This window comes from Penicillium cinerascens (genome assembly GCF_028974065.1).
Source record: "Penicillium cinerascens strain IBT 15544 chromosome Unknown contig_5_segment0_segment0, whole genome shotgun sequence".
Taxonomy (NCBI): Eukaryota; Fungi; Ascomycota; class Eurotiomycetes; order Eurotiales; family Aspergillaceae; genus Penicillium; species Penicillium cinerascens.
This window is the reverse complement of record NW_026695294.1, coordinates 3,165,351-3,178,773: the sequence shown is the minus strand read 5'-3', so window position 1 is coordinate 3,178,773 and position 13,423 is coordinate 3,165,351. Positions and strand designations below refer to the sequence as shown.

At 53.1% G+C, this 13,423-nt stretch overlaps 5 protein-coding genes across 5 annotated transcripts; 2 read left to right on the top strand and 3 right to left on the bottom strand.

The window, feature by feature from the left end:
* Positions 1 to 1,422: 1,422 nt before the first annotated feature.
* pdeA (3',5'-cyclic-nucleotide phosphodiesterase PDE1) lies at positions 1,423 to 3,140 on the top strand (the record flags this gene model as incomplete). The annotated part of the gene is made up of 3 exons (XM_058452737.1): positions 1,423 to 1,458; positions 1,618 to 2,303; positions 2,354 to 3,140. The coding sequence occupies 3 exons, from the start codon at positions 1,423 to 1,425 to the stop codon at positions 3,138 to 3,140; spliced, it is 1,509 nt and encodes a 502-aa protein (XP_058309275.1).
* Positions 3,141 to 3,566: 426 nt separating this feature from the next.
* On the bottom strand, positions 3,567 to 5,497 carry N7498_005674 (amidase; the record flags this gene model as incomplete). The annotated part of the gene is made up of 3 exons (XM_058452736.1): positions 3,567 to 4,678; positions 4,736 to 5,304; positions 5,370 to 5,497. The coding sequence occupies 3 exons, from the start codon at positions 5,495 to 5,497 to the stop codon at positions 3,567 to 3,569; spliced, it is 1,809 nt and encodes a 602-aa protein (XP_058309274.1).
* Positions 5,498 to 5,760: 263 nt separating this feature from the next.
* On the bottom strand, positions 5,761 to 7,309 carry gwt1 (putative GPI anchor biosynthesis protein Gwt1; the record flags this gene model as incomplete). The annotated part of the gene is made up of 2 exons (XM_058452735.1): positions 5,761 to 7,155; positions 7,214 to 7,309. The coding sequence occupies 2 exons, from the start codon at positions 7,307 to 7,309 to the stop codon at positions 5,761 to 5,763; spliced, it is 1,491 nt and encodes a 496-aa protein (XP_058309273.1).
* A 2,232-nt stretch (positions 7,310 to 9,541) lies between these two features.
* On the top strand, positions 9,542 to 10,537 carry N7498_005672 (bZIP transcription factor; the record flags this gene model as incomplete). Its single annotated transcript, XM_058452734.1, has 1 exon — positions 9,542 to 10,537. The coding sequence occupies one exon, from the start codon at positions 9,542 to 9,544 to the stop codon at positions 10,535 to 10,537; it is 996 nt and encodes a 331-aa protein (XP_058309272.1).
* Positions 10,538 to 11,203: 666 nt separating this feature from the next.
* On the bottom strand, positions 11,204 to 12,689 carry N7498_005671 (acyl-CoA dehydrogenase; the record flags this gene model as incomplete). Its single annotated transcript, XM_058452733.1, has 3 exons — positions 11,204 to 11,631; positions 11,682 to 12,530; positions 12,592 to 12,689. 3 exons carry the CDS (start codon positions 12,687 to 12,689, stop codon positions 11,265 to 11,267), a joined length of 1,314 nt encoding a protein of 437 aa, XP_058309271.1. The 3' UTR covers positions 11,204 to 11,264.
* Positions 12,690 to 13,423: the final 734 nt, after the last annotated feature.

Genomic DNA, 13,423 nt, shown 5'->3' with positions numbered 1-13,423 from the left:
GTTATAGCAACTCGGCAGGGCCGTTTTTATGGGACATCTTTTTTTTTGGGAAATATCGTGTCTGGGATGAACGGGGTTTTGAGTCATTGTTTTCCCGGGGCCTTTAAAACATGGATCCCACACGAAGTTATGTACAAGGGGGTCATCGCTAGCCTTGCCTCTCGCTTTTTTTTGGTGTCGTTTGTATCCTTTCCATACCCGTCGGGCAGGTCTGTACATTTTGTGATCTAGCGCCCTCAATACCCCGAGAAAGCCCTCTGTGCAAGCATTTACTGATAGCCGTTCATTGAATTGGCTCATTCACTCACTATCCATGATTCCAACTTAGAAATCTTAGTAAAAAATCGGCTTCCGAGAGAGCACGCGATCCAGGCATATCAGGAAATCAATGGTCTACCCAAGTCATGTAATTGTCTGTTGTACAGCACTGAGGATCACCCGTGCCCTCGTATTGCGTCATGGATCGAGGTCTATCGATAGACTGATATCACAGCTTATCGGTGTTGTCTATGGTCTGCTCCTCCTCAGAGGATGATCGATACGAGACAAATAATGGTGCATTAATGTGAAAAGCAAAGAAAGGCCACGAGTTTTGTGATGCACGTAGTCGATTGATTCCATGTGTGGATCAGTGCGCCAAGTTCCACCCCCAGTTGCCCCCGGGCTCTGATCGCCCTCCGCATCTTTCTTTTCCCGCCAGGTTTCACCCTGAAGCTCTCTCCTCCAAACCCCCAACACTGTCTCACCAGCCTCTGTGCCAATCCGACACCCTAGAGACCCATCGCAATCGCATCCTTCAAGTCGCGCATCGCCCCAATTTACTCGCAAACTATTGCGACTCGATACATCACACCGGTGATTTTACAGGCGCTAGCCACCTCGCGAACATAATATCCGTTGCCAATCGGCTTCAGGCAGCTAGAGCTCGCGTGCAGTAGCGCCTGTGCCACGCTGCACACAGCATCCCCTTACGGTGGTACAAACTGGGGAAGGTTCACTCCGGGCGGAGTCTCTCCAGGCGGCAGCAGCTTATCTGCGACTAGACCCTCGAAGCTGCGTGAGCCCGTGAGCCCTATCACACACGTATTCCTTTGGAGCTAGCGAAAACATAGCTCTTACTCCTGGTTCCTGACCGCAACTTTCCCTGTCCCTGGCGCGCGGCAGCTATGCGATGAGAAACTAGCGTCTGCGCTGCGGCACACCTCACGGACCGCCCGATTCACAACTTGCCTCTTGCGTGTTTCAGCTTGGTCACGTCTTTCTTAGCCGCGTCTTTGGAGCCTTTGGCCAATCTTCTCGGGGGCTCTGTGAGAATTGCTTTCGACACACTTGAACGTCAGGTGCGAAGGTGTCTCCGAGTCCATTCCATCGATTCTCTCTGCGTGTCTCGCCGAACCAAGCGGTTATTTCTTGGTCAAAACAATGGCAGACAAAGCCTCGTTTCAAGTCATTGTCTTGGTGAGTTTCACATACTACAAGAGTCACGTGTAGACTCTGCTTTTGGGATCTGCCATTCCGTCTTTCCCGTACCCCGTCCTTTTGCTGCTGGCGATATGCAGCCCGTCTCGGGTTTTGACAGATAAACCCTGTCGGTTGAGCCGCGCTAACTCCCACCAGGGTCCGACTGGCGGTCCTCGCGAAGACAACGTGACGGGCATTCTTGTGCGATCAATATCAACAAAATGGGTGCCAAACTCTGTGGTCGCAGTTGACGCGGGTACAATGCTCGCTGGCATCATTCGACTGTTGGAGCAGTACGGCCCCGACGCGAAGGATGACGAGGGAATTTTGCAAGACGGCCCCTTCAAAGGCTTGGAACTACCATTTGAAACAGCACAAGCTAATGCGGCGCATGTCTTTCGGGAAATAATCGGTGCCGTCCTCATCACGCATCCCCACCTGGACCACATCTCGGGTCTGGCGATCAACACGCCGATCCTGGAGGCGGGAAGTGGGCCGAAACCCGTCGCTGCCTTGCCGTCTGTATTATCTGCGATTAAGAATCACATGTTCAACGATGTTATCTGGCCAAATTTATCTGATGAAGATGGTGGTGCCGGTCTTCTCACTTATCAACGCTTGGTGGAGGGCGGGAATCCCAGATTCGGAAGCGGGGATGGGAGAGGCTACGTTCGCGCCTGCAATGGGTTGCTGACCAAGTGTTTGAGTATCAGTCATGGACGATGCAGGCAGCGATTTCATCCAGAAACTGGGACACATCACCGTGTTGGAAGTACCGTATTTGCGGCTGATCAGCTGATGCTGCCCTCCCGTGCGATATCCGTCGATAATACGGATGGAAGGTAAGATTTTTCCAAGTCACGAGTAGAACAATCTGCTAATATCGATTCAGCTTTTATTCACCTGCCCGTTCCCCGCGTCTTCTTCCTTCTAACCCCAAGGAGTCTATAATGGCCACTGTCGAAAGCTCTGCTTTCTTCCTCCGTGATCACCGGACCGGAAATGAGATCATTGTCTTCGGAGATGTCGAGCCGGACTCGGTAGCTCAGGAGCCACAAAACAAGCGCGTCTGGGAGACGGCTGCTCCCAAAATTGCCTCCGGCATACTACGCGCCATTTTCATCGAATGCTCATACACCGACGCCGTCAACGACGCATATTTATATGGCCACATGTGCCCGCGTCACCTGGTCGCGGAGCTGAAGGTGCTAGCCCAGCAAGTCTTGGATGTACGTGAATCAAACCAAACAGACCGAAAACGCAAACGGGAGGACACCGGTGTGGCCGATGGTAGCAACGACTTGAGCCCGCGAACAAGAAGAACCCAGAGCATCGCCGGTCTAAGGAATCGGAGGCCCGAGACTACTTCAGAGCCTCGGACCCGCTCTCACCTGCGTGATTCCATCGACAATATCTCCGAAGACCCCATGGGGCTAGGGCCTATCGAGGGCGTGGACCCTCTTGCTGACTTGGAGACCCCCAATCCTGTTCAATGGGCCAACGCCGATCCGCTTCCGCTGGCTGGTTTGTCTGTGTACATCATCCATATCAAAGAGAACATGACCGACGATCCGCCTATCGGGGGCCAAATTCTAAGTGAGCTCCAGGCACACAGCAAGGAGGCTCATTTGGGCTGTGAATTCTTCATGCCGAACCCTTCTGAGGGTATCTGGATATGAGGTGGGATTGAAGTAAAATTAATTTGTTCGGCTTGGAGTTTAGCGTAGCGTTGCCTTTATTCCTGTTTCTTTCGTGAGGGTCATAGAAGGGACTGGTTTTGCGGGTTTGCGGTTATTGTTGGGTATCATGCCTTCTTGAATATACATTCTTCAGCATTCTTGCATTGGTCTCCTTCTCTAATCTGGAAACGAGAGAAGTTGTCAGTTACAAAATTGTTTCACACCGAACGAGATACTGTTTGAACTGGAGAAGACAAGATGGTAAATTAATGCTACTTTTAACAAATTGACACGGGTAGTTGACCATTTTTGCAAGATCATAGAGACGTGACTATTAGTGATTTCTGTGTCCGGCTTCCGGATCACCAAGAGTGGCTTTTCGCTCAAAGCCAGCCAAATAAAGCACGGCTCCAATAAGCATTATATTCACGCCTTAGCCAAAGCAATGACGTCCTCCCAGTTCGAGTCCTTCGATAGTGGGACACGAAGTCCCTTGGAATCCGAGGCTTCCTGGCTCTCAAACGGGGGCTTATTGGCAGGCAAGTCCAAGACACCCTCGCCATCCCGAGCAAAATCAAACAAATCTTCCTCGGTGCCCCATTCGCTCATTGCCATCAAGCCAATTGGAACGCCGCTATCACGGTCGTATCCGGCGGGGCAGGTGATGGCAGGGCAGCCCATGAAGTTAGCCAGCCAGACATACTCCATGTTCCGAACAGAAGTCTTGCCGTCAGACAAACCGCGAGCAAGGTCAGATTCGCCGCCATCGATGTGCCATCCAGGGAGAGGCGTTGTCGGGGAGAGAATCATCAGTCCAGGGTGAGTCTTGAAAAGGTGTGCAAGGTGCGTCATTAACAGGTTACGCAGACGTTGTGATGCAAGCAAGTCCTGGGCAGTGATTTGCCACATGCCCATGGAGACCAGGACCTTGTTCGGGGCTGTGAGGTGTCGAATCTGGCGCGCGTCCAGACCAGATGCAATTTCAGCCATGATAGTCAAGATATGGGCACGCTGGCCTTCAGGTAGGTAAGGAATCTTGATATCGATGACATCATAGCCGTTCTGGCGATAGTAATCCAGGGCAGTGTCGAACACAGCGCGAACGGGTGCCTCGGCGCGGTCAATCCAGTCGGGAACGACACCAATTGTCTTAGTTCTCTTGCGATCAGATGAGAGGGGCACTGGGTTGGGGAACTGTGATGAGATGGGGTCTTGCGATGCTGGGGCCGGGGCTGCCATGACCCGGTAAGCAAGGGCCAGGTCATCGATGCTCGCGGCCATGGGCCCGAGAACACCGACGGTGGGCGCCAGGCTCATGGACGGTGCTCCAGACACGCGACCGTGTGTAGTCTTCAATCCCCAAATACCGCAGAAAGAGGACGGAATGCGGATCGAGCCACCGCCATCAGCACCAAGTGCGATGGGGACCAATCCGGCACCGACGGCATATCCAGATCCTCCAGAAGAGCCACCACAATAGTATTCCTTATTGTGAGGGTTCTTGGGTGTACCGTAGATAGGATTGTTGTTAGTTGTGTCTGTATTCGGAGACGAATCAGTCACGTTCAGTCCAACAGGACCGAGGATTCATTTACCTAGACCCAATTCGTGCATGGTGGTCTTGCCAATCACAATTGCGCCGGCATCTTGCCATTGTTGAACACACCAAGAAGTAGCATCAGTGCCAGCCTTGAAATCGAGCTTCGTTCCCAAGGTACGCTTGTACCCAGTGATGTGCACTTCATCTTTAATCGCCACCGGGACACCGTCAAGCGGGCCTAGAGGCTGGCCCTTCTTATATCTCTCGGTAGAAGCCTCTGCTGCCGCTCGGATAATCTCGGCCTGCGACTCGAGGAATGCCGTTGAGTGCTTTCCAGGGGGCTTAGCGTCGCGACGGATTAGAGGTAGGAGCGCCTCGACGACCGCCGTCGGTGTCAGATCACCGGAGGAATACAGCGCGTGGTAGTCGGCGGAGGTGTAGTAGCCACCCGAACCCTTTCTCTTCCCCACGGCAGGAGTCGGCGCATCGCCAGAGGAATTGTCCACGGGAATCACGGTGGGATCGTAACGGCCGGGGTATTGATGAAGGTGAGGGATTTTGCGGATGACGTCGAAGCCAGCATTGCGCCAGAAGTGGCTCTGAATGAAACCGATATTGTGGATTCTGCAGTGTTGCGGGTGGTTAGCAATGGAGCTCTGTGAACGGGCTCGGTCTCGTCGCAAACCTACAAGGTTGCGCCAACCGCTAGCGTAGTGCCTCGGAAGACCGGGATAGACTGGGTCTCATTCTCGTAGGGCACTGCAGGGCCCTCGCGAGGCGGAGGATAGTTCAGGAAGGAGCTACTGTCGGTGCTCATATTGAGGAATGGGTGGGAGTGAAGGCACGTTGCGGAGTTGGAGATGAATGGAATGATATCACACTGCGCCGCGGCCCCGCACGTGAAAATCAGCTGATTCAACTTAAGCTCTACAAAGCTTGATCATAGAACGACCCATTAAATAGACTGGATAATGTCAGAAACAAAGCCAAAAATCTTAATTCTTGTGTGATTTATGGGTGGCTGTACGATTTGTGTTTATTTTTTAGAGGCTTGATATGCTAAGAGTATGATACATGCAGCTACAGCCGCAGCTTGATATTAAACTTGTCCATTGCCAGGGCAAGGCCGGTCAGGATTGCTGCGTAGCCAACGAGAATAACCATGGCTAGCGGGGCGTCAACATCCAAGGTCGGCACACTAAGATTCACTGCACCTGTTAGAAGATTGGCAACAAGGAAAATTGCCAGTCCTCCGCGGTTGAAGGCATGCAAGATGCGGCTTGTTGCAAAGGACTGCTCCTCCTCGGCTTCTTTACCGCTCGCCCGATGGACGGTCGGGAAGAACACAGTCTCGATCAGACAGAACAATAGGAGCTGAGCACTGTTGAAGGCAGCAACCCAGAGCACGTACGGCATGTTGGCGAGACGACGCGACACCAAGATATTCGCACCGTATCCAAATGCATAGGTGGCGTTGAAGAAGAACATGGTCGACCAGAAGGCCGCCTGAAGGCCAAGGCTCATCAACACGGATTTCCGTGCTTGTTGCGCCGACTTGGTTGGCGAGGTTCCCCGGGGAATGATACGGGTTCCTACACCTCGGCCTGCCAAAAATATCGCCAGATATCCTAAAAACGAGAATATACCTTCGCGGTTCTTGGAGAACAGGTCTGGTCCTCGAGGGGAGATCAAAATATAGCTCTTCAGCTCGGTCGACTCGAGAGCGACCTGGTACAAAATCATGATCAACATGGTTAGAGCCTCATAAGACGGAATCAATGCGGTCAATGTGTCAAAGATCTCCACGAATGGAGGCAAAAGACCGAGCGTGAAGAAAAAGTTCCAATGGACTCCGTATTCCGTGACATGCTCCGCATAATCCAGTCCCTTGACGCTCCAGAGACGAATCAGACCCAAAACAAGCAGAGGAACCGAATGCCGAACGGAATCAACGAGTCTGGTCAAGAAGGCCTTTTTGGGAGATTTAGAAGCGCGAGTTTTCAAAACCGCGCGCGCAGACACCACGCCCGCGGAGAACACAAACGAACCCACTCCCAAGTCCATCAGCGATGTCCCCCAGTTCTCAACCTTTCCAAACCGACGCGGAAACACACGGAAATCAACAGCCAGGATAGCCACGCAGGTGATAACCATCATTGCAGCACGATATGTAGTCAAGAAGGGGTGGACGGGGAGAGATTCTGCCTCCGTCGAATCGACATTTTTGGCTTTGGCCTTGGATTTGCGGGGAGGCTTGGCCTTCTGAGGAGAGCGTAGGCGGTGTTGAGTAAGGAAAAGAAGTACGGCCGGTGAGATAAGGAAGATGTTAAGGAGTACCGGGGCGGAAGAGTATGCCGTAGTCGCAAATAAGATAGCCAGGACATTAAGAATGAAGTCCGTCAAGAGTCCGGCTGGGCTGTAGGGCGTGAAGAAGGATAGTCGGGACTGAAGGGCAGACCAGAGAAGAACAGATGCCTAAGAGGAAGCCAATTGTCAACTGCTGTCAGGTGGTGCGAAAAGCACGGGAGCTTACAGGCGCGACGAATGACACCGCGTTAATATCCCAGATGTCACTACCGGAGAGGTTCGACACGAAGGCCTCCTTGCGAGCTTTGTAACTCGGGTCCATATCGGGTTACAAAACGTGAGATCCCTGGGATCGCCAATGTTCCATTGAGGTACTCGAAGGTGGGTGAAGTAGGCGGAGAAACGAAGATGCCGCGTTGGCAACCGCGGGAATCAGGTGATTGCGCCCGACCCGATTCCTAGGACGATCGTTGTTTACTTCGACGACACCTATGCATTTTCAGTTGACTCATCCCGCAAGTTACATCATGGTCCAGAGGCTAGTTCTAAGAAAAGAAGCAGCCCATGGGTAGCCGTTTCTGAATGCCGGTAGGATGCAGGTTCCCAAGGCCTGCGAGGTTCCTGGACAAACAGACTGTTTGTCATCGATTACAAACTCGGCATTGGGCAGAAGAGTGATGCTTTGAGAGATAATAAGGATCGGGACGAGCTCGGTAGAGGGCAAGCAACGCGACACGATTGGACGACATTATCCCCAGGTCTCGGTTCCTTACAAGGCTACTTGTTGTTCCCGGAGCTTAAATGATCGGCAAACGGGCCATCCGTGGAACCGTTTTTCGATCAGACCATCACCCAGGTTTCATGAGGAGGTAAACAGCCCCCAATTCGGTCGGAATCTCATGGAAGCGTCCCTGACGGAGCCGCGAGAGGCCAGAGTAGCGAGAACGTCGCGAATCAAACGCAAGGCTAAAACCCGAACCGCATTGGGCTGTACCCGACCTCTACAATTGGCCGAGCACACCCGGCTCCAGGGTCAGGGCGTGGCCCATGTCCTGGCGACATCATTTGGCGCCTCTAGCTGCACGCCCAAGGGTAATTAACCCGTTGCTCCCCTCGGTGGTCAGACCCGCAATGATCGCCCAGGGATGCGTGTCTAGAACCACGTTTTCCTTCCTAATGCGGAGTAGAGCCTCGCTCGGACGTTTCGGTTAACCTAGATTATTTGGAATGTTGCAAATCTGCCTTGCGGTGTTGATCCAACTGTTTGGTCACGGACATTATTGAACCCCGACTAGGCTGGAAAGAGGGGGGGGGGTAAGCGCGGCGAGTATCCTTGCACTTTGCTGTCACCCTGTGTGGCTACCGAGATCGATCGACCTGCCCTTAGCGGCTAGGCAACGTTCAATCAGAGCCGCTTAACTACGACGTCTATGTTGGGTTTTGTTGGTTGAAGAGAAAAGCCAACAGGCCAAGGGTCATAAGACCGTTGCGTTAGTATTCTACGGGGACCCTCGACTACCCCATAGATGTAGATCGCTTGTTTCACGATGACCGGTATCGAGCCTCGGCGCCATTCGGGTGGTTTAATTTGCAGTGCCGTCCGTATTCTCTCTCTCTCGGCCACTGCGCCATCGAGTCTAAGAAATCGCGCTAAGTCGGCAGTGGTGGTTTTGGGGCCAAAAAATTAAAAATATACGAGCGTACGTCCTAATCGACGTCATGCTGAGTTTCGGGTACGGCACGGAGAGGAAATTAGATGCTTTGTAAGTTTAAACCCGATGCTTGGGGGGCTTTTTCGAAACCAAGAGGAGGGGGATGGAACCTGTTGGCATCAAGAGAGCCTTACCGCAGGCACTTTTCCATCCCCGCCCCTGAAAACAAAGCAAATAGGAAGGTGGGACCGGATTGCAAGCGCCGATCTGCCAACAAGAAGCTAAAATGCAACAGACCAACATCTATGAGGTTATACGACATTGGTTAAGGTTGTCTCGGAAAGAGTATCGTGGCATTCACTGTTCATAGGCGCGAATTTCCGAATCTGTCGGCGCAGGCTTCGCCGATGGCGCATCTCAACAGACGCTATGTCCATGCTTTTCTCAGTATCCACAGGGTTCGTGCGGATCCTCCCTGCCCATTGGCCCGCTTGGGGCCAGTGATGGGCCGTTGGGTGCGCCGCATCTCCGGGAGATTGCCTGTCCTCGGGGCCTGGATTTTATGCTAGCGACGATCCGGAGAAGGGCGATGGTGCTTTGCCATGTGCCCTTGACAGGAGACCTTATTAAAGGCTCTCGCCTGGGTCCACGAGGTTGCGGATGTCCTGCATCTTGATGGAGAAGGAAAAATGTACAAGGGTATCATTTCGCCTTGAACTTGCTCAACCTGTTCTTTTTCGCCCGTCGTTTTGCCCCTACTCGGCTCGGCGATACAGGGGGGCCGCCCGCACGAGGTAAAAAACAGCACACAATTTCGAGCCCGGGGTTTACCAGAAAATGCCCCCCGGCGTTGATGACTCTCCAGGCTGAGCTTGCTTCTTCAGGTCCCCGTTGCAGGACTCATGGTCACCAAAACTTCCATCTTTGTGCGAGGAAACCGCGTCGACGGCTGGGTTATCACGCTCGGTCTCGGGTCTATCCTTGCAGTCCTGAAAACAAGAAAGGTAATGAGCAGCCAGGACGGAGAACCGCCCAGAAAGCGGGAAACCCGCTCTGGAATACGGAAGGTCTCCCGTCTCTCCGCCGAACAACTCGAGAGGAAACGTGCAAATGATCGTGAGGCTCAACGGTCTATTCGACAACGGACAAAAGACCATATAGAACATCTCGAGCATCAGGTTTCCGTCCTGCAAGCGCAGGTAGCAGAGTTGCGACCTCGAAGCGAACGGTACGATGAGTTGGTTCAACAAAATGCGGCTCTTCACGCGGAAGTCAATCGGTTGAAGGTGCAGCTGGGGGTCCCCACCGGTCGTCCAGGCTTCCCCGCCAGTAGTGAACAAGTCGGTCTCTTTCGAAGTGGATGGCCATTGGAGGAAGGGCCTAGGAACGTTCCCAATCCCGCAACCAGCACGATGCTATCGCCATTCTCCGGATCTTCCCATCCACCAAACGTTCCTCGAGCACCTTCGGCTGCCTCAGCTTCGAGTCGATCATCCCATCCCCATGACTGGCAGCAATACTCGAACACGCGGTCTCCATCGTTGGGCGAGACCTCTGAGCCAGAATACTCTGCTCAGCCATACGCGATGGGTAGACAGTTGCGACAGGGCAGTCGGTTAGTTCCACCTTCTCTGCCTGTTGCCGCTCCACTCAGCTTTGGCAGTGCTTCCGGTCAGAGCCACCAGCCCTCCGAGTCGTTTCCCCAAAATTATCCACGAGAAGGACTTGGGCCTCCCGGGCAGCTGTCAATAGATCAGCCTGCTCCTCCGTTTCTTCCTAGCCAGGGATCGGCTCAACCTGCGCCCGGTCAGCCATACCCACCCTCATACCAGAACCCTATGCCACCGCAATCGCAGAGAGATCCGAGATATCCCTATCCATGGAATCCGCAATCGTGATCTTGGCTTGTTACTGGTGTGGGTATTGGGGTATCAGTTGGCCTGGCCGATCCAGTGCAGTTGAAAAGGACCTTCCATCGATAGTAGATGGAAACCAGGTACGCTGAATAATACGTCCTTCTCCCAATACCCTTTGACTAGATCGTCGTCAACTCACAAATACGTTATACTTAGAAGGCCAATTCTGTTCGATAACGAAATCCGATAAGGAGCGAAGGTCTGGCAACAAGGAACGTTCTCGCACCACAGTCTTCTGGAAAAGGCACCCGGACACACGGACTCGGCCATACGGAGCACTTCCGATCCCCACAACGAAATCAACATATACCATAAAGTCTATACCATATCATTGGCAGGCTTGGCGTCCACTGCGTTGACGTTTGATCTACACGATTTCCGATGTTGGTCAATAGAGGAGAGTGGCGAGATATACATGACGTCGGAATGTTGCGATCGAGGGAGACGGCAGGCACGTTTCCCTATAGTTCGAAAGTACAACAGTTGGATGTAATGGATTAAACAAGACAGCTTTCCGAAAGGAGACATGTACACGAATCGTCCCCAAGGATTATACAGAGCTACAAGTTAATGAAGAATATGAAAGCCTTGAACAAATGTATGCCTGTACTCCCGAGCTGCAACTATACACTGAAGATAAAACAATACATCACCGATGCGGATGCTTCAAATTCAAACCCAGTTTTATCGCTAGCACTCTACCATGCCTCTAATTCGTGTATTGCTTCTGCAGCAGCTTGGCAATAGTCTGCAGCTGGATGTTGCTGGTACCCTCGTAGATCGCGCCAATCTTGCTGTCACGGAACATCTTCTCAGCAATGCCCTCGCGCACGAAGCCCATGCCACCCATCCACTCAACTGCGGAACTAGCAACACGGCCGGCAACCTGCGAGGCGTAGAGCTTGGCCATGGCGGCGTCCTGCACAAAGTCCTGGCCGGCTTCCTTCTTGCGGGCTGCGTTGTAGACCAGCGCCCGCGCGGCGGCGATCTCGGTGTAGGCCTGCGCAATCTGGTGCTGCATGCCCTGGAATTCACCGATCAGCTGGCCGAACTGCTTGCGGTCGTTCCAGACGTAGCTGTATCTCAATTAGCTTTGATTTCTCGACAATAGATGGGATCTACTTACCGCGCAGCGTTCTCCCAGGCACCGAGCGCCAGGCCGGTCATCTGGGCAGCAATACCAATACGGCCCTCGTTCAGGATCTGAATGGCGTACTTGTATCCTTGGCCCTCCTCACCGAGAAGGTTGCTCTTGGGAATGACGACGTCGTCAAAGTTAAGCACGCAGGTACTGCTAGCCCGGATACCGAGCTTGTGTTCCTTTTTAGCGATTGAGAATCCGGGTGTACCCTTCTCAATAATGAAAGCAGTGATACCCTTGTATCCCTTGCTGGGGTCCAGGTTGGCGAAGACAAGGTACAAACCCGCCTCCTGGGCGTTGGTGATCCACATCTTGGAGCCGTTGATCTTGTAGCCATCGGCGGTCTTCTCGGCCTTGGTTTGCAGAGCGAACGCGTCCGAACCGGACGCCGGCTCGGACAAACAGAAGGAGCCGACAGTGTTGGTGGCCAGCTTGGGCAGCCAGGCGCGGTGAGCCTGGGCATCGCCGTACTTCATGATGGCGGTGTTGACCAGGGTATTGTGGACATCGACCATGACACTGACACTAGGGTCGACGCGAGCCAGCTCCTCAATGGCCACGATGGCCGAGGTGAAATTCATGCCCGCACCGCCGAACTCCTCGGGGATCTCGATACCCATGATACCCTGCTCGAAGAGCTGCTCCACCACGCTCGCGTCCATGGCCTCGGCTTCGTCCATTTCCCGGACCTTCGGGCCGATCTGCTCCTGGGCGAATTTCGACACAGCGTCAGCCATCATGGTTTCGGTCTCGGACATGAGGGTGATCGGCGTCGGAGTGAGGTGGGAGAGGTCGACATCTCGCCGGCGTTGGGTAGTAGAAAAGGCATATGCGCTATCGGGGAAGACATGTCAGCATGAAGGAGTCTTTAAAGATGTCATTTTTGAGACAGTACCTCTGGACAGGGCGGTAAGTCGGAAGGCGCTTGGAGGCCAGACGGACCGAGGGAGTAGTGCGCGACAGGGGTCGCAAGGCGCGAGAAATAGAGGCCATTGCGGCTAGAATGAGGGGTTCAGGTAAAATAAAAACAGTGTACAAATGGGAGGCAGGAGAGACGGAGAGAACGTGAAGAGCGTTAAATCACAAGGGAACCTGGGAGCCTCGGTTATCGGCGGCGCGGCGGATTCGCGGATTCGCGGGGAGTGGCCAATGTGGGGCTGATACAGTAACCTAGGCGATTCTACCAGTTCCTCGGTGACGAGGTTATACACAGTAGAACAACTATTTGTATGGACATTACCCTCAAACCCTAGGGGCTTTGATTCCATGGATAATGCTTCCAATTTCCATAGAAAATGATACTGAGACTGCGACCGCAGTGTTCTCGTACTTGGACGCCCAGGGATTTGAAGGAGACGAGTGAAACAACTGTCTTTTCAAAGGGGTCACTGATGCATACATTGGTGCTAATTGTTGAATAGAATAAGTATAGCCCCCAAAGGCAATAAGGGGGACACTATACTGAGTCGACTAGTCCGACCATCGGGATTTACAAACATCCCCATCGACGGGGATAGCGGTCCGAGAAAGCTTGGTACTATTCGCTTAATTTACCCCTCCAAAAGGGAGCCTCGATCAACGCAAGAGCGGACTCGGTATTTTTCTCTTTTATGGGCGCACGGAGCTATTGATGAGGTCGTGGCTCACCCAGCCTGGCTCTATGGGGCCGCCACAAACACTCATTGGATCGTCGCCTAAAAGGCTTCTTGCTAGCTGCATGCCCGACT